The sequence below is a fragment of the Hemitrygon akajei genome, chromosome 27 (genome assembly GCF_048418815.1).
Source record: "Hemitrygon akajei chromosome 27, sHemAka1.3, whole genome shotgun sequence".
Lineage (NCBI taxonomy): Eukaryota > Metazoa > Chordata > Chondrichthyes > Myliobatiformes > Dasyatidae > Hemitrygon > Hemitrygon akajei.
The window spans coordinates 20,477,165-20,500,439 of record NC_133150.1 but is presented as its reverse complement, the minus strand read 5'-3'; the positions used below and the strand labels follow the sequence as shown (position 1 = coordinate 20,500,439).

Here is a 23,275-nt window from a genome sequence, read left to right as displayed (position 1 = left end):
TATGGCTTCCATTCTAGTTCCTCTTTTGATGCCTAGCTCTCCAATTCCAGAATCTCCCACCATTTCCCAGAATATCAAAATAATTTTCCTCTTGTTTTCAAGCCTCTGTGTTTTTCACAATTTGGACTCATATCCTGTATTTTTATTCCACCTATTTCCCCATCGAACATTGCTCCTTCATCTCACATCAGTCCTCTCATTCTTATAATCTCCCTCCACCCTCCAAACATATCATCCATTTCCAAGAGTTTATCTTACGAATAAATTATTGACTTCCAGTTCTCTCTGTTGCTCCCCCTTCCACAAGTTATGTGACCCATACTTCCTCAAGTATGCTGATATATCTTAAGGCATTTGAAGACCATAACAAAAGTACTTCAATTGATGCACGTGGTATATAAATGCATATTAACATAATTTCCAAATATTTAAGAGCACAACTAAAATAAGGCTTTAAAGTTGTTTGAACTCCTGCCATTCCATTCCTTTGCACCAGGGGTTCCCAATGTTTTTTATGCCATGGACTCCTTCCATTAATCAAAGGATCTGTGGACTCCAGGTTGGGAACACCTGCTTTACACATATTTGAATTGTATGAATTTAACCTCACATTTCAGAATTTTTGTTAATAAAATAATTAGAAAACAGCTTGCATGAATTTGCTCACCATCAACTATATTCATTAGCTCTAATAAATAAACACATCTTCCCACTTTTTAACATAAATGCACTCATGATCAGCTGATTTTTCAATGTCTACCTTCGGGTTCTATAATTGGCCATACAAGTTCTCTGTCCCCTGGAAACGCAACCAACCAACCATTGGACAACACAGGAAAGGAATGATTTACCTTTTTCAAATTTTTCAAGTTGCTCTGTCGAATGGCAGCCAGTAGCTGATCTCTCGAATTTCGTTCTTGAACTGGTGGTCTATCTTCCAACTTCCTTTCAGATACAGGTGTCAAAGAATTTCTTAAATTCTTGGTCTGGCCATTTCCTTCCACAGTCCTCTTGTTTTGCATTTTATGGTTTTGAGTTACAGAGTTGGCATTTTCCGGCAGTCCTGGGGGTGGAGGAGGAGGAGGAGGAGGAGGAGGAGGAGGGGGTGGAGGAGGAGGCGTCTGAGTTGCGGTCTTCTTTGGACTTGGTTTAGGGGATGACCATGGTGAATTTCTGGGAGAGGACTGTGGAGAAGGCTTTGGTGACTTCTGCATGCCAGCTGTCTTTGGAACTTCCAACACTTGTTTCTTATCCCCAACCTGTCCTTGTCGCTGCTCCTGTAAGCGCTTTTGCCTCTGCTTGTCCATGTTTCTACTCAGTAAGTTTGTCACTGTCATACGAGGCCCCGCTAACTCAAAATGGTAGCCCAGTTTAAGAAGGGTGGTGTTTTCCTTCAAAAGTTTGGCGATATCCATCTCAACCTGCCCTCCAAAAATGTGACGCTGATTGTGGAACCTGAATTCCGTCAGGACATTATTCTGCTGCAAAGCTCTCATAATAGCAATGATTCCTTTACCAGAGATGTAATTTGATTCCACATTCAGGTTAGTTATGCTTTTGTTAACTCTTAACACACTAGCAACAGCAAATGCAACATGGTCATCTGCACGAGTGTTGGCAAAGCTGAACATTTTCACAATGGTGTTTTCTTTCAGCGCATCAGCGAATCGTATTAAGATCTCGTTTTTCATTCGCTCTTCATTATTTAAGTTTACTTCAGTTACTCCAGGATCATTGTTCTTAACTTTTTCTATTGACTCATCATAAATGGTTGGAGTCGCAGCTTGTGTTTCTGAAACTTTGGCCGTTTTTTTTGCTTCCAGGTTTTCCATGTTGGATGACTCCTTACATTGTGTGGAACAGTGTTTACTAGAATTGCCTGCACAGTCTGCATTCTCTTTAATGTCTTTGGCCTCACTTTTTGTTTTGCTACAGTTTCCTTCTTTGGCAACTTCCTTTGGTTCTTCTTTAACTTTAGTTACCTTTTCTTCCTTTTCTTTTTCTTTGACCTTGTTGCCCTTCCTGTTGTCAACTGCCTCAGTCTTCTGCTCTTTCTCGGTAAGGTTTGCCTCTTTTCTCTTCATCTTTTCATCGGTTTCTCTGACCTTGAGATTTTCAGTCTGTCCCTTTTCCTTGTCTTTCCTTTCTCTTTCTCCCCGTGTTTTAGGCAGATCCTCACCCTTTTTCACATTTTCATTGTCCAGTTTTTTAAGTGCTTTCTTTTCAGGTTCTTCTGCTTTGGCTGGCTTACACCGATCATCTGGGCTTTTACCTTCCTACAAGAAAGGGCATTGATTATGGTGAGATGGTGGAGATCATGGAAAGAGGCCCTGCAGCCCATTAAGTCTGAGCCAACCATCAGGCACCCTCTTACATTAATCCTTCACTTAGCAAACTTTATTTTCTCCCAACTCCCATAAACTCCTACCAGACTCTGCAACTCATCGACACATTAGAGGCAATTTATAATGGCTGATTAATTTACCAACTCACATGTCTCTGGGATATTGGAGAAAATAGCAACACTGCAAAGAAACCCATGTGATCACAGGGAAAACGGGCAAATATTACCCAGACAGCAACAAAATCATTAGCAAACTATTTTAAACCATCTGATGCTATCAAAAAATGTAAATTATAAATGGATTAAATTGGGGGAAAAAATTAACACAGCAGAAATTATATTCTGGACTTGAACTTGACCTTGAATCAGTCAGTTAGTCCTGACGAAGGGTCTCGGCCCAAAATGTCGACAGTGCTTCTCCTTATGGATGCTGCCTGGCCTGCTGTGTTCCACCAGCATTTTGTGTGTGTTGTTTGAATTTCCAGCATCTGCAGATTTCCTCGTGTTTGATCAGTCTAGGCAGATGAGATTTCCTACACTTTAAACTCACAGCCAAGAGCAGTTCGGGTTCATTTTAACTCCTGGTCCTGTGATGCTTCAATCAGCCCATATCAAGTTCAAGCTTATTGTTATCTGACTATACATATATACAACCAAATGGAACAACGTTCCTCTGGACAACGGTGCACCCACAAAAATTGTATCACACGTAGCATATAAACTAAAATATTAGCACAAATAAGTTAATCAAATATAATTCAAAATGCATGCAGTGTGCAGAACAGGTAAACAGTAAAGAGCAATGTTCTAGAGACAAGACCTCGGAGGTGGTAGAGTAGTCATTAGTCTCACTGCCTGAGGGAAGTTACCCATTATAGACTAGTCTTAATGCTCCTGTGCATCCTTCCGGACAGTAGTGAGTCAAAGAGATTGGTGGAAGAGTGGTAGGGATTCTCATCTCAGACTGACCTGATAACTAGAATTTTCAGATAGCTCTGCATGCTGCCCTAAAAGCTACAATCATAATGGCTCATAGCAGTCCCTATCTTCTTCAATCCTTTATGAGGTTTTGAGTGTAAGCCTTGCCTTTTAGCCAACATCCCCTTTGATTGTCATTAAGGAGGAGGAGTAGAAGAGGTGGTGCATGATACATACTTCCACCCGGCCATTCACAGTCCAGACCTACCATTTGCCAAGCAAGATGATCATGGAATTTCAACAAGGGGAGATGAACAAAGTTAGGTAGACAAGGAGTTGAATAAAAGGTGATAATTGACAGAAGCTACATTTAGTGGATAAATTACCAGATTCAGAAGCAAAGTATCCTAGGTTGATGAGGAAGGTAATGAGGAAAATTGCTGAGGCCCAGGCCATAATTTTCCAGACATCTATACATTCATAGATGATGCTTGATGACTGGAAAATTATAAAAGTAATGCATTTGTCTAATACAAAATGTATGTAGATAAAACTCGATTAAAAACAGGTCAGACAGATTAAACTTAATGTGACAAAATTTCTAAAATCAATAGGGACAGAGTTAGCAGTAAGTGGCAAGTGTGGTTTGATGAGAGAAACCCAGCTTGGAATGTTTAATGTCTAATTATATTGTAGAATTTTTAATGCATATTTTGCAATAATGCCTTAATGGGTTTTGAAGAGCATCTCCATTGCCTCCACAATTTACACATTTTGTCAAATAAAACCTTTTCTAAAAGAATCTCTAAAATCTGAAGTTGAAAATGAAATGCTTTTTTATACGACATATTTATAGGTTTGGTATACAACATACTGTACATATCCAGCAATAATAGCTTTTCCCTTCACTGTATTTTTTGTTATGTTTTGTCCGTCATATCACAGTGGATTCCAGTTAAATGAGACACATCAGGACCAGTACATTTTGATCCAATTAAGTAGCTGGTCCAGTTAGTCAAAGTTTCATGGAAATAGTTAAAAAGGTATAAAAAAAGACAAATTGAGTTACAAATTATGTACTTAAATGAAATACAGATTAAATTAGAACACTACCAATAGCTCTACAGTCCTATAAAACTGTATAACCTTTTGAACAGACTCATTCAGCTCTGCCTTCAGAAGGATCATTACGGAAAATCTTTTCTACCAAATGCAATAAGCATTTACAACAGTTCATCTCTGTGTGACAGGAGAACACACAGCATAGCACAATAGTCTCTGTTTTGTTATTTTGTACATTATTATTGCACATTATTGTGCAATGGTAAATTATTATTGTATATATTATTATTCTGTACTGTTATCAGTTAATATTACCGTTATATCTATTATTATTATTTATTATTGCTAAGTGTGTTTTTAAATGTTGCAGCTATAACAAAATAATTTCCCACTTGGGATCAATAAAGTACTTATTATTATTATTATTATTATTATTATTATTATTATTATTATTATTATTATTATTATTATTATTAATAATAATAATATTGACAGAGGAATTCATCCAGTGGATGAAATGAACAAAATCAGAAGTCATCCAGTGCAGTCGATGGACTGCTTTCAACCAATGATATCGACAATTGCGTCCTCCAAAACTTCATTTTCGTTGCAATATTCAAGATGATTGTTGGTAGATACCTTCAAATTCTTCGTAGTGCCTAACTTGTTGAGGTAGTGAAATTGTTTCATTTTCACTCCTGGCCGTTTTTGACATCTTCAAGCCTGAATGCTTGAAACTGAAGTGAGCAAAACAGTTCTGAATTGTCTTCCTTCTTATTTCTCACCAGCTCTCAGTGACAAAAATCACTGTTTTTTGAACACAAACACATGCAATGGATGCTATTTAAAATCTGTTTGCTTTAAGCACGGTGTAACATCTAATGGCCACACGAGTGTATGTAACTGATGCTAGTTAGAACCTGTTTGGCAAGTCTCCTGCCAAATTAAGCGGCATAGTTTCCCAAGTAAACAAAGGGAATCCCAGCAATTTACTCAATTTGTGTTTGTTCTATAAGAGTTGGCCAAAAAAAGTGCTTCTTCTGATTAACCAAAGGGCCAATTAACCAGAATCCACTATGTTTCCACCATATTCTAAAGTCATGTGTATTAATTAATTTTACTTTGATTAAGTTATCTCAGTTCCATTTGGTGTGAAGTGGTAGCACATTGGGCTCTTCAAAGTACCCTAATTCTTCCTCTGATCTTCCTCATACTCGTCACTCTGCTCCTTCCTTTGACTAGGACTGCAACCCATTCCTTCAAAAACCTGTTCTATTCATCTATAGCTTGTCCAATCAAGCAGGCAAGGGTTTTCCAATAGCTAATTTCCAAACCATAACCTTGTGATGGGCTTTAACTGGCCCTGTTTATATACCAAGGTAGTAAGAATGCTGCACGTTCATCGAAGAACATAAAGCCAAGCTGTAGAATACATTTCAGAAGCAACATTCACAAACCAAAGCTTTAGTTAGTTAAATCTCTTATATTTTTACAGACAATGACTTCTTTTTCACTTCTTTTACTAAAATATCATTATTCAAGCTCTACCAGTCTCCACTACTGTATTATCAATTCAGTCAGGATATTTACCAGAGTTTTACAGTATTTTTGCTGTAGTTTTGAGATTTTCAACTGGAAACCATACCTGTACACCACACACACACACACACACACACACACACACACACACACACACACACACACACACACACACACACACACACACACACACACACACACACACACACACACACACACACACACACACACACACACACACACACACACACACACACACACACACACACACCCTATATGCTCCTCTCAAGCATTTCAAGGACCAATATACACAACTCCAATATTGCTCACCACTGACACCCGATTTTACCACTCCCAGCACGCATCTGACCTGCTCTGTTCTCAGGTGGTGGATGAGGCCTGCCTGCAACACAGAGACTGCCAGAGATGGGGCACAAAATGCTTGACAATGTAGATGTATAGATAGTCTTGGAGGAGGTGTGTTTCCTCCACACTCAACTGCTGTGCATTTCCAGTAAACAAATGTGAGCCACTCGACAAAATCTTGAAAGCTTCTTCTCCATTCTGCACTGTCCTTGTGTCAGTGGGGGTGTCACATCTTTTCGATGAGGCACTGAGAATATCTCTGAGAGAATTGCTGTACGAAATCTATGTCTTAGAAGCTTGCAAGATATCAGCAACCACTGCTGTCAAATAAGCCATGAGTTTTGTGGTGAGTCTGAGGCCTTAGTTTTCATGCATTCTTTTCCTCAGATGGCCAAAGTGCATGCTGCCACAGCCCTCTTTATCCCTGACATGTGTCTCTGTTGAGAAATCCCATGATCCATGTTGAGCAGACCGTCAAGTCTCTGACCCATCTTTTCAGCATCTCAGCATGGACCTTTACTCTCAGAGGTTCAGTTGTGCATTGGAGGAAGGCTCATGGAAGACCTTAGCTTTGCTCTTGTGTGTTCTATTGAAGTGCGCTCAGAAGGATTAACAAAACTGTTACAACAATGATGCAGCCTTGCTTGACTCTAGTCTACACCATGATTGGGTCTGTTGACTAAGATCACAAAACCAAGCAAGAAAGAAACTCCAGATGTTCAGAGAATGTGCTGGAGATTCTACGTATTACTTCCCTACCAAATAACCCACTCACTGTTCCCATCCTAGTGTCCTGTTTTGCAGCAAACCTTTTCCCCAAATTCTCAAGACCTTCTACAGGGACACCATTGAGAGCATCCCGACCACCTGTATCACCTCCTGGTATGGGAGCTGTACCAACCTTGATCGCTGGGCACTGCAGAGAGTGGTACGGACAGCCCAGCACATCTGTGGACGTGAACTTCCCTCCATTGAGAACATTTACAGCAGCATGTGCAGAAAGAAGGCCTGGAAGATCACCAGGGACACCAGTCACCCCAACCATAAACTGTTTCAGCTGCTTCCATCTGGCAAATGGTACCGCAGCATTAAAGATAGGATCAACAGGCTACGGGACAGCTTCTTTCTACAAGCCATTAGACTTATAAATTCATACATCTATATGTTATGACAAGTCGCAAAGATTTTTACTCCCTCATGTTGAGGGATGGATGTAAGATTTAAATAAATTCAAATTATCCCAAATCCTCACACCAGCTGCTCCACTTCAGAACAACACACACAAAATGCTGGAGGAACTCAATTGGTCAGGAAGTACCTATGGAAATGAATAAACAGTCGACATTTCGGGCCAAGACCCTTCATCAAAACTCACCTCAGAACCTAGAAATTATAACATAAAGGGCAACTTTTTTCTAAGGCAGCACAAAAAGAAAATGCCAGAGGAACTCAGTAGGTCGGGTATCAACTATCAAAATGAATAAACAGTCAATATTTCAGGCCAAGATACTTCTTCAGGACTCATTTTAGAAAAGCAAAAATGTTTTTCTAAACATTTTTTCTATCCCTCTTGTGATTCACTTTACATGCTACTCCATGCAATCCGTGTCTTCCAGCAACTCCTTGGATTGCGTTGGACATACAGTTGACTCTATGTTTCAATGTACTTGTGACAAATGAAGCTAATCTTTAATATTTATCTTTATCCTTTGGACTCCACCTTATGGCAACAGGTTCCACACGGAGTCCTGCGAAGCAGTGCAGAATTTCCCATATTTCCCAGCAGTTCAGCATCCACAATCAAACTATTTCCAGTTTGACAACTTCATGGTCTGATTGGATACTGTGTTTCATCAGGAAAAGCACAATATTTAAGAACTAGGTGGCTAGCATTCCTTGGAGTATTATGCTCAGTTTAGAGAGCATCCATATCATTGGGATGTATTAATAGTGTCATGGTTCACCAACAGCTCTCCAGAATACTTCTGCAGATTTAAAGGGCTGACACATGGCTACTGCCCTTTATGGTAAAATGAAACTTAAGGACTGGCCTACCCGAGACTGACTGTTTAAAATAAAGAAGGGTAGTAGATTTTTTGTTTTGTGGCTGAACCTTCTGAAATTGGACGTAATCTCAATAAATGACTAAACCAGGTAAAAATGAATCCGTGAGAGGTTCGATGCAGCGTTCTAAGATTGCAGAACGCACCTTAACCAAAATGCTAAAAACACTGAAGCATCAGAGGTGGGGAATAAAGTGTTAAAAAGATGGAGATGATACATCAATTTGTATCTAGAAAAAAGAACTAACGTACTCCTGTGATTTATCATTATATTTTGTCCATTTTACTTTACAGAAATTGTATGGATATAGAAATTCTCAGTGAATTTAACAATGCAGTGATAAAATCTATACCAAAGATTACAAATTTCCTGTTGCTACCTTGTAATATCAATATAGTGTCAATAAAAACTTAACTTGTAAGCAGAAGACACTTTACATAACTCCACATTGCAACAACAAAAAATACAAAGCTGGCAGGGTAATGGATTGAGTGTCCTCATTCTGTGCTGCAATAATATATGATTCCATAATGTTATTCTTTGTGTAAGATTTTGATATAAGAATCTGAGAATATTTAATTGTTTCAAGAAGATGAGAAAGCTAAGCACACCAAGAAAAGGAACTTTAATCCAGTATAATCTACTATTCCATTTCTGTAATTCCTCCCACCAAAATATTTGATTGTATCAGGAACAAACCCTTATTTCTTCCTTTATTTCCCTATCTGGGAAATCACAAATATTTATCACTATTAAGAGAAGGACCTCTAACCAATACCTTTCTAAATGTAATTTTGTTTTGGCACGTGGCCAAGTGGCTAAGGCGTTGGTCTAGTGATCTGAAGGTCACTAGTTCGAGCCTTGGCTGAGGCTGCGTGTGTGTCCTTGAGCAAGGCACTTAACAACACATTGCTCTGCGACGACACCAGTGCCAAGCTGTATGAGTCCTAATGCCCTTCCCTTGGACAACATCGGTGGTGTGGAGAGGGGAGACTTGCAGCATGGGCAACTGCCGGTCTCCCATACAACCTTGCCCAGGCCTCAGTCAACATTGAAATCAGTCCCCTTCTTTTCAAAGCTCACATAGAGTTTAGTCTATCAACTAACATTTGTACATTTACATGACCTTTCTTTCTTTGCAACATAGATTCTTTAAGTGTAACTCACAGTTCATCTCCTTGTCATTTTGTCCCCATTCTCTGTATCCTTTCAAATGCGTGTAATATTTTCCCAGCATTTTATGAAACAGTTTATCAGATCTTTTCTCATGTTAAAAATTGTTGATATATCTGTATATTGTGATGATACAGATGAAAACAGTTGAGTAAGCATTGAGATATCTCTTGGTGCAGGAGGCACAAGGGTTAGTCACCTCCCCCTACCCTAAGGTGCACAACACAAGTCATGATGTCTGGAGTTTGAATCTAGAGTTCAGTATCCTGTCATTGGAAAGACCAGAGTCTGAGGCCTAGAATTCGGGGTCTTGTTATCAGCTCGTACTAGGGTCATTAGCGATGATCTAAGCTCGAAGTTCAGTTAGAAGTTCAGAAGCCAAAGCCCTGGGTATATGAGTTTGAGATCCACTGGGGAAGTCAGAATCCTGTTGGCTGCGATTCCGCGAGTCCACTGGAGGTTGGTGGCCTAGAGTCCTGTCCTGGGGTTGGAGGGTGTGTGTGTGTGTGTGTGTGTGTGTGTGTGTGTGTGTGTGTGTGTGTGTGTGTGTGTGTGTGTGTGTGTGTGTGTGTGTGTGTGTGTGTGTGTGTGTGTGTGTGTGTGTGTGTGTGTGTGTGTGTGTGTGTGTGTGTGTGTGTGTCTGTTTTGTTCTGCCGAACATCAAAGGCACGTTATGTTGGTGCTGGAACGTATGGTGACTCTTATACACTTATGTGCTGCCCCAGTACATCCTTAGGTTGCGGGAGTTGTTAACGCAAATGACACACTTCACTAACAAGAGAAAATCTGCAGATGTTGGAAATCCGAGCAACACACACAAAATGCTGGAAGAACCTGGCAGGCCAGGCAGCATCTATGGAAAAAAGTGCAGTCGACGTTCAATTTCGGCCTGAAACATCGACGGTACTTTTTTCCAATGACACTGCCTGGCCTGCTGAGTTCCTCCAGCATTGTGTGTGTGTGACACACTTCACTGTATGTTTTGATGTACATGTGATAAATAAATGACTCTAAATCTGAATCTGAACTGACAAGAGAAGAATGATTAAAATGATATACACAAATTAGATAATAGATCATAATAGATGTGTGTGCAGATTAAATATTCAGCTAGCGTTGAAGCATACCTACTAATCATCTGTGAAAGATTAAATTCCACCTGTTCTGAATGTAACAAAGTTCATGTGGATTAAGCAAAGATAAAGTTGATTCTGAGAAATGTTTTCTTCAAAGCTGAGTATAGTTTGGGACTCACAAGTAAATGAACTGCCAACAGTACTTGAGTTTTCAGCAATGGTCATCTGCTTCTGAAGAATATCAATGTAGAATACATTAGTGAATTAATACATTAATGTAATGAAGAATATTCTTCAGAACCACTCCAAAAAATATCTTCAATAGCACTCGGTGAAGGGGAGACTGGAGTGCAGTTACTTTAATTTAAGAAATAAAAAAAATTTGAGAAGATTCAGGATCAGCTTTCACGAATGTCTTAAAGTAACAATCAACCTTGATCGTGGATTGTCGACAAATATCCATATGGCTTCAGTGATGCACTATCCAGATGAATGTGCAGAGTTTATATCACCAGACAGTAGGAAAAATAGGAGAAGTGGGTGGGAGTGTAGAGTAGGGGGGAGAGGCTAACGGGCTCACGGCTCTGAGGAAGGGATGAGTATGTGAGGAGACCAGAGAAACAGGCAGACAGAGATACTCATTTAGGTCCTGAGAAGCTTCTTGCCCTCACTCTTTCATTGGCTGCCCAGCTTTGGTTAACTTTTTCTTTAACATTATTCTCGGCTTCCTAAAAAAAGAGACAGTGCCCTTTCAATAGCTTTTCAGCATCAGAGCTCATAGCAACGTGTTTAACCATTAGCATAGAGTGGAAACTGGAACCAAGGACCTTTTAGTGACTTCAGCAGAAAGACTCATTGTTCATTAGACGTGGCTTCAAGTCTACAAAATATAATCCCGCAGTGAAGCCCCTCCTCATCTGTGCTTTGAAGCTGGATTTGTGATGAAATGCTCTGCATTCCTCTTTCCTAGGAAATAAAGCAATGAACTGAACAAGTGGCAGGACATTGTCCTTTTCCCAAGATTACTGGAATCAACAAATGTTCAAAGACTGGTAGAGACTGTGATTGTTTTCCACAGCTCTAAAATTGACCATTGCTTCCTAAGTTGAAATATGGAGATTCATATTGTTGTGTAGCAATGAAATAACATCTACTTTTCCCATCATAGCATTAGCATTATGCAGTTGGTATTTTATTTAGAGTCTGCCTTTGTTATTGTAGAAATTATTCTTGCCATTTTTCTTCAGGCTTTTGCAGTTTCCAGTGATAAGAGAAATAAATAACATACTGTGGAGATTTAGACTGGGAATACTGGAGGCTGTAATACTGACAAGGCAAAAGCAGATTATGTTATGTCATTTCTTTTTTAACAGCTGTTATACTGACACATTCCCTTAAAAGGAGCTAGTCAATAGCATCGGAAAAATTCTAAACAGCTACATCTGGGACCATTAACATCAAAAGTTTCATTCTGGCATCTGTTCACAATTTCCCATATGCCCCTTTTGATAACAGACCTACACAGAGCACACAACATGCATCTTGTGAAGACCGTTCAATTTTGAGATGTTGTTATTGAAGAGGGAATTAAGATAATACAACATTATTAATTCTCGTTTATATTCTAGTTTGGTGTTCAAATGAATTTGCTATGGGCTGAATCCTGTTGGATTTGGCCCATAGTCCATGTTTACCCACCCTCATCTGAGGGTTCAGCAAGCTGACCTTGTGGACCTGAAAGACATATATTTAGGCACAATGAGGCTTCAGCAATGAGACTCTCACCCTCTAACCCAGTGCCTTCCACCTTCCATGTTTGAATCCTATTGAAAGTAAACAGTTTGAACCATTATTGGACAAAACAGAACCACCAACCAACTGGGGATGTGGAGGGTCTCATCACCAAATACTTACTGGTATTCGATTTCCCCCCACCCACCCCCATTTTTAATTTTAACATCTTTATTTCTGCGTTGTCGAAATTAAATATAATTTTTATGAACAGAGGGTGAATGCGTTTTCTCCAAGGTTCAGGCATTAAGAACTCAGTGTAGGGTAAGAGGGGACAGATTGAAAAGAGATCTGGGGAGAACCTTTTCTCCCAGAGGATGGTTAGTATGTGGAATGAACTGCTAGAGGAAGTGGTTGCAGAAGGTATATTAACAACATTTAAAAGTGTGGTGAACTACATATACCTGTCTGGACAACCCCCCCCCCCCCCCACCCCGCTGACTGCTCATGTGGCTCCTCCCACAGACTGTGGCCCCTCCCACAGACCCCGGTATAAAGGCGATTGGAGGCACTGCTCCTCCCTCAGTCTCCAGGATGTTGTGTGGTGGTCGCTTGCTGCTTGTGCTTTCTTCTAGCCAATAAAAGCCTATCTTAACTCACGTCTCCAAGAGTTATTGATGGTGCATCAAAAAGGCACTTGGACAGCAGCATGGATAGAAAAGGTATAGAGCAGGGTTTCACAACTTTTTTGATGCCATGGACCCCTACCATTAACCAATGGGTCCATGGACCCCAGGGAAACCCATGGTATAGTGGGATTTGGGCCAAATGTGGGCAAATGGGACTAAACTAGAGAGGAATCTTGGTCAGCAAGGATAACAAAAGCTGCAGGGCCTATATCCATGCTGTGTGATTCTCTGACTCCATAGTTCTATGACCCTAGACTCTCACAGCAGTTCAGAACATATCTGAGGATTACATATCACTTCAATCGTGATTGCCCGCATTGATTTCTATGGCAGGAGCCTATAAACTGATTTAAAGCACTCTCGTTTTGAAGTAGAAAATCGACTAGGCCACAAGGCCCTGATTGCTTCCCACCAGAAGCTGTTCAGGTGTTGACACACTGTAGAGGATAGAAATAATCCCAGCAATGAACTGAAATTGTCTGTTCATACATCTTGCACAGGTAATGCCAAGGTTACCCAGGATAGAGGATCCAACCACCTGTCAAACTAAATGTCAACATAGAAGGAGTGAGTGAGATAATCAGAGCTGTCACTACACTCAATTGCAATATCCTGATGCTACTACCCAAGTGATGAAGTCATTTCATAAACACTGTGTAATGGCGCCAGGGTGCACTATTTATTATGAATATAAACAATTAATACATCACTAGATCTGCACAGATTAATAGCTTTATTCATGAAGATCATTTTTGTCTGAACTTTTGTTATGGATTTGATTTGCACCTGAAGTGCTACCAGAGTCTTCCCCCAAAACTGGGGATGGCACAAATTAAAACAGCCACATCGAAATTTCAAGCTTGCAAATTACACAGCTAAAAATGTGCAGCCTATTTACATAAGCTTACAACATTTTTTCATGTCAGTATGGAGCACCGTGAGCAGTTTTGAGGCCCCTTATCCGAGAAAGGATGTGCAGGCAGTGGCGAGGGTCCGGAGGATGTTCACCTGAAAGATCCTGGGAATGAAAGGGTTAATGTGTGAAGAGCATTTGATGGTTCTGCACCTGTATTCACTGGAGATTACAAGAATGAGGGAGGATCTGATTGAAATCTATCAAATATTTAAAAGCTTAGATAGAGTGGATGTGGAGAGGATCTTCCCTATAGTGGGGGAGTCGAGGATCAGAGGGTACCAGCATCAAGACAGAACATCCCTTTACAACAGAGATAATGAGGAATCTTTTTAGCTAGAGGGTAGTGCATCTATGGAATTCATTGCCACTGATCGCTGTGGAGGCCAAGTCCGTGGGTATATTTAAAGTGGAGGTTGATACATTCTTGATTAGTAAGGCAGGAGAATGGAGAATGAATTGAGAGGCTTATTATATTCAGCCAAAACGGAATGATGGAGCAGACTTTATTAACCAAATAGCCTAATTCTGCATCTATTTGCAATCTAATTGTATTCTTTTCTTGATAAATTATATATAATTTATGTCTTTCTTCTGATTATATGATGCTATGATCCTGTAATATGAGGGGTGACCTCATTGAATCTAATCAAATGTTGAAATGCCTTGACAGAGTGGATGTGGAGAGGATGTTTCCTATAGTGGGGGAGTCTAAAACCAGAGGACACAGCCTCAGAATAGAGGGGCATTCTTTTAGAACAGAAATGAGGAGGAATTTCTTGAACCAGAGAGGGGTGAATCTGGTGCAATTCATTGCCACAGGCAGCTGTGGAGGCCATTTGGGCTGAGGTTGATAGATTCTTGATAAGTCGGAGCATGAAGGAATTTGGGGAGAAGACAGGAGATTGAGTCTGAGGGGGAAAATGGATCAGCCATGATGAAATGGTGGAGCAGACTTAATGGCTAAATGGCCTAATTCTCCTCCTTATGGTCTTCTGGTCTTAGTTTTACCTCATGCGCACACATGCACTTTTCCATCTGACAATAAGCTTGACATTGACTTTCATGCCCATCTTCCAACCAACGTCATTCCACATGCCAAACCTTACTACTCTGAAATTATACATTAGACTCCACTCTCCTGAGCACAATGTCCTTCCATTCACAATGTCAAATTGATATAGTGTTACAACTATATCATGTTTTCACAAACTTCAATGGCAATGGATCTTGAAGAAAAACAAAACCTTTTATTAACCACACAACACACACAAAATGCTGGTGGAACGCAGCAGGCCAGGCAGCATCTATAGGATGAAGCACAGTCGATGTTTCGGGCCGAGACCCTTCGTCAGGACTAACTGAAAGGAGAGATAGTAAGAGATTTGAAAGTAGGAGGGGGAGGGGAAAATGGGAAATGATAGGAGAAGACCGGAGGGGGGTGGCGTGAAGCTGAGAGCCGGAAAGGTGATTGGCAAAAGGGATACAGAGCTGGAGAAGGGAAAGGATCATGGGATGGGCGGCCTAGGGAGAAAGAAAGGGGGAGGGGAGCACCAGAGGGAGATGGAGAACGGGCAGAGTGATGGGCAGAAAGAGAGAGAGAAAAAAAAGGAGGGGGGGGGAAAGCTAAATATATCAGGAATGGGGTAAGAAGGGGAGGAGGGGCATTAACAGAAGTTAGAGAAGTCAATGTTCATGCCATCAGGTTGGAGGCTACCCAGCTGGTATATAAGGTGTTGTTCCTCCAACTTGAGTGTGACTTCATCTTGACAGTAAAGGAGGCCATGGATAGACATATCAGAATGGGAATGGGACGTGGAATTAAAATGTGTGGCCACTGGGAGATCCTGCTTTCTCTGGTGGACAGAGCGTAGGTGTTCAGCAAAACGGTCTCCCAGTCTGCGTCAGGTCTCACCAATATATAAAAGGCCACACCAGGAGCACCAGACGCAGTATACCACACCAGCCAATTCACAGGTGAAGTGTCGCCTCACCTGGAAGGACTGTCTGGGGCCTTGAATGGTGGTGAGGGAGGAAGTGTAAGGGCAGGTGTAGCACTTGTTCCGCCTGCAAGGATAAGTGCCAGGAGGGAGATCGGTGGGAAGTGATGGGGGGGATGAATGGACAAGGGAGTCGCGTAGGGAGCGATCCCTGTGAAAAGCAGAAAGAAGGGGGAGGGAAAGATGTGCTTGGTAGTGGGATCCCGTTGGAGGTGGCGGAATTTACGGAGAATTATACGTTGGACCCAGAGGCTGGTGGGGTGGTAAGTGAGGACAAGGGGAACCCTATCCCGAGTGGGGTGGTGGGTGGATGGGGTGAGGGCAGATGTGCGTGAAATGGGAGAGATGCGTTTGAGAGCAGAGTTGATGGTGGAAGAAGGGAAGCCCCTTTGTTTAAAAAAGGAAAACATCGCCTTCGTCCTGGAATGAAAAGCCTCATCCTGAGAGCAGATGCAGTGGAGACGGAGGAATTGTGAGAAGGAGATAGCATTTTTGCAAGAGATAGGGTGGGAAGAGGAATAGTCCAGGTAGCTGTGAGAGTCTGTAGGCTTGTAGTAGATATCAGTAGATAGGCCGTCTCCAGAGATGGAGACAGAAAGATCAAGAAAGGGGAGGGAGGTGTCGGAAATGGACCAGGTAAATTTGAGGGCAGGGTGAAAGTTGGAGGCAAAGTTAATGAAGTCAATGAGCTCAGCATGCGTGCAGGAGGCAGCGCTAATGCAGTCGCCGATGTAGCGAAGGAAAAGAGGGGGATGGATACCCATATAGGCTTGGAACATGGATTGTTCCACAAAGCCAACAAAAAGGCAGGCATAACTGGGACCCACATGGGTGCCCATGGCTACACCTTTAGTTTGGAGGAAGTGGGAGAAGCCAAAGGAGAAATTATTGAGAGTAAGAACTAATTCCGCTAGACGGCAGAGAGTGATGGTAGAGGGGGATTGGTTAGGTCTGGAATCCAAAAAAGAAGCAGAGATCTTTGAGACCTTCCTGGTGGGGGATGGAGGTATATAAGGACTGGACATCCAAATAAGGCAGTGGGGGCCAGGGAACTTAAAATAATTGAAAAAATTCAAAGCATGAGAAGTGTCACGAACATAGGTGGGAAGGGATTGAACAAGGGGGAATGAAACAGTGTCAAGGTATGCAGAAATGAGTTTGGTGGGGCAGGAGCAAGCTGAGACAATGGGTCTACCTGGACAGGCAGGTTTGTGGATCTTGGGTAGGAGGTAGAAATGGAAAGTGCGGGGAGTGGGAACTATTAGGTTGGTGGCAGTGGATGGGAGATCCCCAGAGCTGATAAGGTTGGTGATGGTATAGGAGACAGTGGCCTGGTGCTCCTTAGAGGGGTCATGATCAAGGGGTAAATAAGAGGAGGTATCAGAGAGTTGTCGCTGTGCCTCGGCCAGGTAGAGGTCAGTACGCCAGACAACTAGTTTATATCTTCAATGTGCACAACAATAATACATTGAGATATGTACAGTAGTAGAGCATGGGGACAGGCCCCTTAGCCCAACTGATCCTTGTTGATGAGGTGTCTATCTATGATAATATGGGCCTTTGTTTGGCCCATGTCTCTTTAAACCTTTCCCATCCATCTTCCTGTCTGAAAGTCCTTTAAACATTGTAAATGCACCTGTCTCCACTACATCCTCTGGCAGTTTGTTGCATCTATACACCACCTTTGGCGAGAAAAAAATTGCCCCTTAGATTCTCTCATCCTCATCCTATGCCATTTGGGTTTTAACCCGCTACCCTTGGGAAAAGACTGACTCTCCACTTATTCATATCCCTTATGGTTTTATAAACCGCAATGGTCTCCCCTCATCCAACTTCTCACGAGGGAAAACAGGCCTAGCCTATCCAAACTCTTCTTATAACTCAAACCGTCCAGTACAGGCAACATTCACGTAAGTCTATTCTGCACCCTCGGTGGCTTAAGTCACATTCTTCCTGTAGTGCAGTGACCACAAACAGGCAGGTGCCAAACTCTGATGTTGGAATGAGGAAAAAGAGAAGAATCTTTGGGAGGTCACAGAGAGAGGACAGAGCCTGACTACCAGAGGAAATGTCACACACAATTCTGTTTCCCCACCTATCTCAGGGATGGCCCACCTTCACCTCCCCCATATCTAACCGTGATCTTTGCAGTGGAGATCTCATCATCTCATTATGTCTATAATTGCCATCATCAGAAGGTATGAAAATGAAGCAGCTGCTGTGCAGACCTTAAAGCTGGAGTGCCAACAAAATGGAGAAATATTTTAAAAGATAGGTCCCTCATTAAAGTAACAGAATCTTAGATAAAAATAATCTAATTGCATTTAGAGAAGTACAATTAGTGTATTGTCTGTCTTGTTTATGATGATCAACTTATTTACAGGTCATTGTCTTAACCGTTAACATCGGTCAGAGTGATGTTGATGTTGTGGCATAAGGAAAAGGTGTCATGTGTATAAACATGAGGAAATCCAAAGCAACACACACAAAATGCGGGAGGAACTCATCAAGTCAGGCAGCGTCTATTGGAATGAATAAACAGTTGTTACATTGGGCCGAGACCCTATAGAAGCAGAAGGGGTACCATTTAAGGGAGCATTTTGTAAGTATCCAAGTGAACTGTCCAGAGAGGGTCTGTTTACAATGCCTTTCAGAAGACAGCACCTCAATAATGTTCTGAAATATCAGATTGGAGGCTCCTTCTCACTAAAGTTCACCACAGATTTTCCTCATAAGTAACCAGTCGCTTGGCTGTAAAGCAAGCTTTGTTTTGCAACTGAAGCATCAGTACTGGTTTTCATAAACTGATTCCCACAGAATAAAATTTTGGCTACAGTCCATCAAATGGTTTGTTTAAGATCATGTCCTGAAGCTTTTCCTAATTAGGATGACAATTCCACAACTGTGAGGGTTTAATGAATTTACATTATTCTTCATCCAGCTTCACTTCAGTTTGAGACTTTTAACCTCTATCTGATGCATAAACCCAGCATTTTAAGATCGTATGGTTTATTCCTGTACATGCATTTATGATCCTAAAAGTCTGTCCATGCCACATTTAAAAGTACCTTACAAATTCCTTTCTATTTGTCTTTGAGCACAGTTACCTCTTCAGTCCCAATCACTCACTATATTTTTCTGACTGCTGTCTTAGTCAGGTTTAATCCTGCTGTGCTGTTTGTGTGGAGTTTTCATGTTCTCGCTGTGACTGTGTGCACTTCCTCCATGTGTCTGGGTTTTCTATTTTGTTTGTTTATTTATTTATTTAGAGGTACAGAGCAGAACAGGCCCTTCTGGCCCAGAGCCACAGCACCCAGCAGCCCACCTACTTAGCCCGAGCCAATTTACAATGACCAATTAACCCACACATCTTTGGAATGTGGGAGGAAATCAGACACAGGACAAGGTATCATAACCAATTCACCGGTACACCCGGAGGAAATCCATGCACTCAAGTGAAGGATGTACAAACTTCTTACAGATGGTGTCAGAATTGAACTCAGAACTCGATCTCCCCAAGCTGTAATAGATGCTGTGGCACCCAGTCTCACACATCTCAATGACATGAAGGGTGGCAGGCTTAATCTTAGGGAAGGTGGTGGAAATGTGCGGCATGTTGGAATTATGGAGGGCTATGTGGGAGGGAAGGGTTAGATTTTCTAAAATTAGGCACAACATCACGGGCTAAAGGCTGAAGTGTGACGTTGCGTGTTTTAATCAAATTGAAATAGTGTAGAATAACTGTAAATGGATGTTTTTTGGCCAATGTAGGCTTAGTATCTCAAAGGTTCTGCTTCTGTACTTTATAACGATATGACTCTAATTATAGACAGAATTCACAAATGGGAATTGGCTTAGTGCCTCTGACTCAAGACTCAATAACCCATCTTTGGCAATTGACCAGCCTCTCCACCCACCTCCACACTCTCATACACCACTTAGCCAATGAGAGCTCCACACTTTGCTTTTCCATGACCTTTAGTTTTACCTGTTATGCTACTGGTTATTTCCATGACCACACTGATTCCTTGGATCCCAGGGCCTCCCAATGGCCTTCCCTGCAAAAAGTTTTGAAGTATAATTGGAAGCAACTGGATGAATTCCCAAGTCACTTAAGTGGATAGATTATAATACTGAAAATACCTCTCAATGTCTTGTAGTTGGAAAAGGCTATGTACAGATAAAGATTTGACGTATCTCTAGCCTTCAGCAACAACAGATTCTATTACTGAGGATAAAACATTTACATTGCAGAAATCTATCTGCAAGAAAGGAGAGCTCCTAGATTACAAGCTGGTAATTCACAGAGGCTCAAAATATCCAACATTGACATCTCTTATTCTCCTAACCCTGTTATCCTGATCCTGATGCCACACAACCTTGTCTACACCTAACCCTAACATCCATTACAAGATATTGATTATCTGCTGCTCATAAGTCGTTGTTTGAAATTTTAAAGCATAATTTACCAAATATAAGGACTTATAGATTTTGCTTTTACTTTAATGACCATGAAAATGCAATATATCCTAGAAACTACCTGACCAGCCACACATCACCACTTCCCAAGGACCTTAGGGGTACAGCATAAGCTGTTCTACTGGATTGCTAATACCACAAGGTCCAGACAACCACATCTCAAAGCTCTTGAACCAATGACAATCAGCATGAAAGCTGGATGGTTGAAGCCAGGTTTGGTAGAATGCATTTCTGTTGTGGGAAAAATGGTCAAGCATATGATCAGTACAGTAGTTTTTCCAATTCTTAATGCATTTGTCAATAAACAATGTCATGCAAAGTCCATAAATATGAGAAAAAAGTTCCAGGTCACTGGGAATTTCTCAGTGATGGTATCCTTTAGAAGTTTTTGAACTGAACGCACACATTACTGGGTTCTTCAGTTCATAATATTTTAATTTTCCAAAGCCCAAATCAGAATACTGGTCTAATTCAGCAGATGGACTCGATTAATGTTTTAACTGAGACATCAGTAACAATTTAACACCAATGTTTTTTGTTGGCAAAACATTTAGCACAGTCTCTGAAGTTGCCAGTATAATGATACTCGTAACACTTGTGAATTTTTGTGCTTAAATCACAGTCCAATTTTACTACTTGATTCGAAAGAGGAACTTTTCTACTTTCACTGCCATGATGTTAATCAAGCAAAGATGGTGAAACTGCCTACTCATTTTATTCATGAATGTAAAACTTCAAATCTATTCTCGATAAGACAGAATATACTTTTATATACCATGCATAGACATATACAAACATGTTTATGTGTGCATACACACAGAAATACACTCTCTCTCTCTCTCTCTCTCTCTCTCTCTTTCACACACACACATTCACACTCAAAATCAGGAATTTCACTATCAAGAACCAACATCATTAAAGAATGCAAATGAGGAACAGCAGGCATGAATATTTATCACAGAGTATTAGCAAAGTACTAAAGATGCTGTTAATTGTCACCGTAGTATTCAAACTTTCAATCCATTTTGACCTGTTATTAATATACATCAAAATACTCCTGTCAATAGACAACTCTTTCTCTATCAGTCTCTATGTGATTTCTCACAGTTGGTGAGCATTACCTCCTGATCGCACGTTCCTGTTGGCTGCTTCTCTAGCTGATTTCGCTGTCTCAATCCGACAGCCACACTGGAATTAGGATCCATGACCTCCAGCTCTATTTGTAGTTCTTGCATTTCCTCCGGAGAAAGATTTGCCAGCAGGTTATCAATATCTGGATCCTCGCTCACCTGCCTTTTGTATTCGTGCTTTCTAAATCGTGACATTTTGGTCTATCTTGTGATCCAAAAAAGCCCAAGCTACAGATACCCCAGTTGAATCACCCCTTTGCAGTGAAATCCAGCTACATCCAAGGAAAGAGAGATTTGACAATGTTTGACAGCTTGAATAATAAAACTAACTGTTGAAGAACCAAGCAAGAGTGTAGTGACTCCTTATATGATTTAGCAGCCAAACATGAAATGGGAAGAATAATTGATGTGAGACTGCACCATTCAGACTCTGCTCCAAGCATTTTTTGAATACTAATGACATAAACAGCCAGTTAGCAGTGAGAGGGGGATCTGACAGCCTATCAGTTTAGGTTGCTTGGTGAAGACATTCCGCAGAATCCTAAGCAGTCGCATTACCAAATTTAGTACAGCATATTTAGCCTTGAAAGGCAATAGGAAAAAGTATGGCAAAACTGAGACACATAAAAAATGCAAGAGCTGGCAGCATTAAATGTTTAATTAATACTGTAAAAATTTTCAAAGGCAGAAGAACAAGAAGGAAAAATCCTAGTACAATCAAAACTACTAAATTTGGGCAGTGTGCTTGAAATCAATTTAGATCAAAATGGTTTTAAACAAGCAAGGTTTGATTTAATTCAAGTTACAAAATAAAGTGTAAGTTTTTTTCCCCAGTGGAAACATATTCACAGCAAATATACCACCCTCCCAAAAAATCTCAGTCTGGTAGATCTGTAAACTGCAGTCTATAGAATATTAGAGTGGCATTAGAGTGTCTATTATTTGAAATATCTTGGAACACAGTTTACTATTTACAATAGGAGACAAAATGCAATTGGATTAAACCAAAGCTGAATAAATAGAAATATTTCTGTTATATTTTTTCACCTGTTCACTAATTAATCATGCAATTATATTTCTGAAACTCATTACAAAATTTTGGCAAAGGTTCACATCTCAGCATTTTTGGCATAGAAGCCTACTATTGATATTTAAATGACTTCCTCCTGCCTCCTTTACAGGCATTCTGGAAGAGTGAAGAGTACACGTGCCAAAGGCTCGTTATTAAGCCTGTGAAACATCATTATGCATTTTCAGGTTCTTCAGAATAAGTCATTCTACCTCATAAATTTGACGGACACCTTGGTTGGTCTGCACAAGATGGGCTGAAGTGCCTGCTGTAATTTCAATTTCAGGCTAATACGGGCATCAAAATAAAGGAAATCGACTCATTCAGCCTATTGTGTATGATTCTCTTGTATTAGTATTACGTCTGAAGATTAAGACATTTTAGAAGAGCATTTGACTGGAACTCAATTCTGTCATTAATGCTCAACCATGAATGAGCTCATTTTGCTCTATCTTTAAATATATTACATGAACTTTGAGACAAAGGTGTTGAGTCCAAAGGATTGACTTATTAGTAATGAGCAGATGCCTAAGTTCTTCTTCCCAGCCATGGGTCCATGATCTTTCCTTTAATTTTTTTTCTGAGCTGCCTACAAAAGGACATGGAAGGTGAGCTCTTTCGAATGCTTACACCGAGTACCAAGAGATGGGGCATGTGTAATATATATTCTATATATGGAGACCTGACAATCCTACTCTGACCTTATGTCTGTCAAATCTATA

At 40.8% G+C, this 23,275-nt stretch overlaps 1 protein-coding gene across 1 annotated transcript in view; it reads right to left on the bottom strand.

Moving 5' to 3' along the window:
- The window catches only part of LOC140717172 (leiomodin-1-like), a 31,802-nt gene extending 9,895 nt beyond the window's left edge, over positions 1–21,907 (bottom strand). The window contains exons 1-2 of the mRNA XM_073030461.1: positions 21,476–21,907; positions 852–2,276 (exon numbers count right to left, since the gene is read on the bottom strand). Coding sequence (XP_072886562.1) covers positions 852–2,276; positions 21,476–21,679 — 1,629 coding nt within the window. The 5' untranslated portion in view covers positions 21,680–21,907. The remainder of the gene's footprint in view (positions 1–851; positions 2,277–21,475) is intronic.
- Between the last annotated feature and the right edge of the window lie 1,368 nt (positions 21,908–23,275).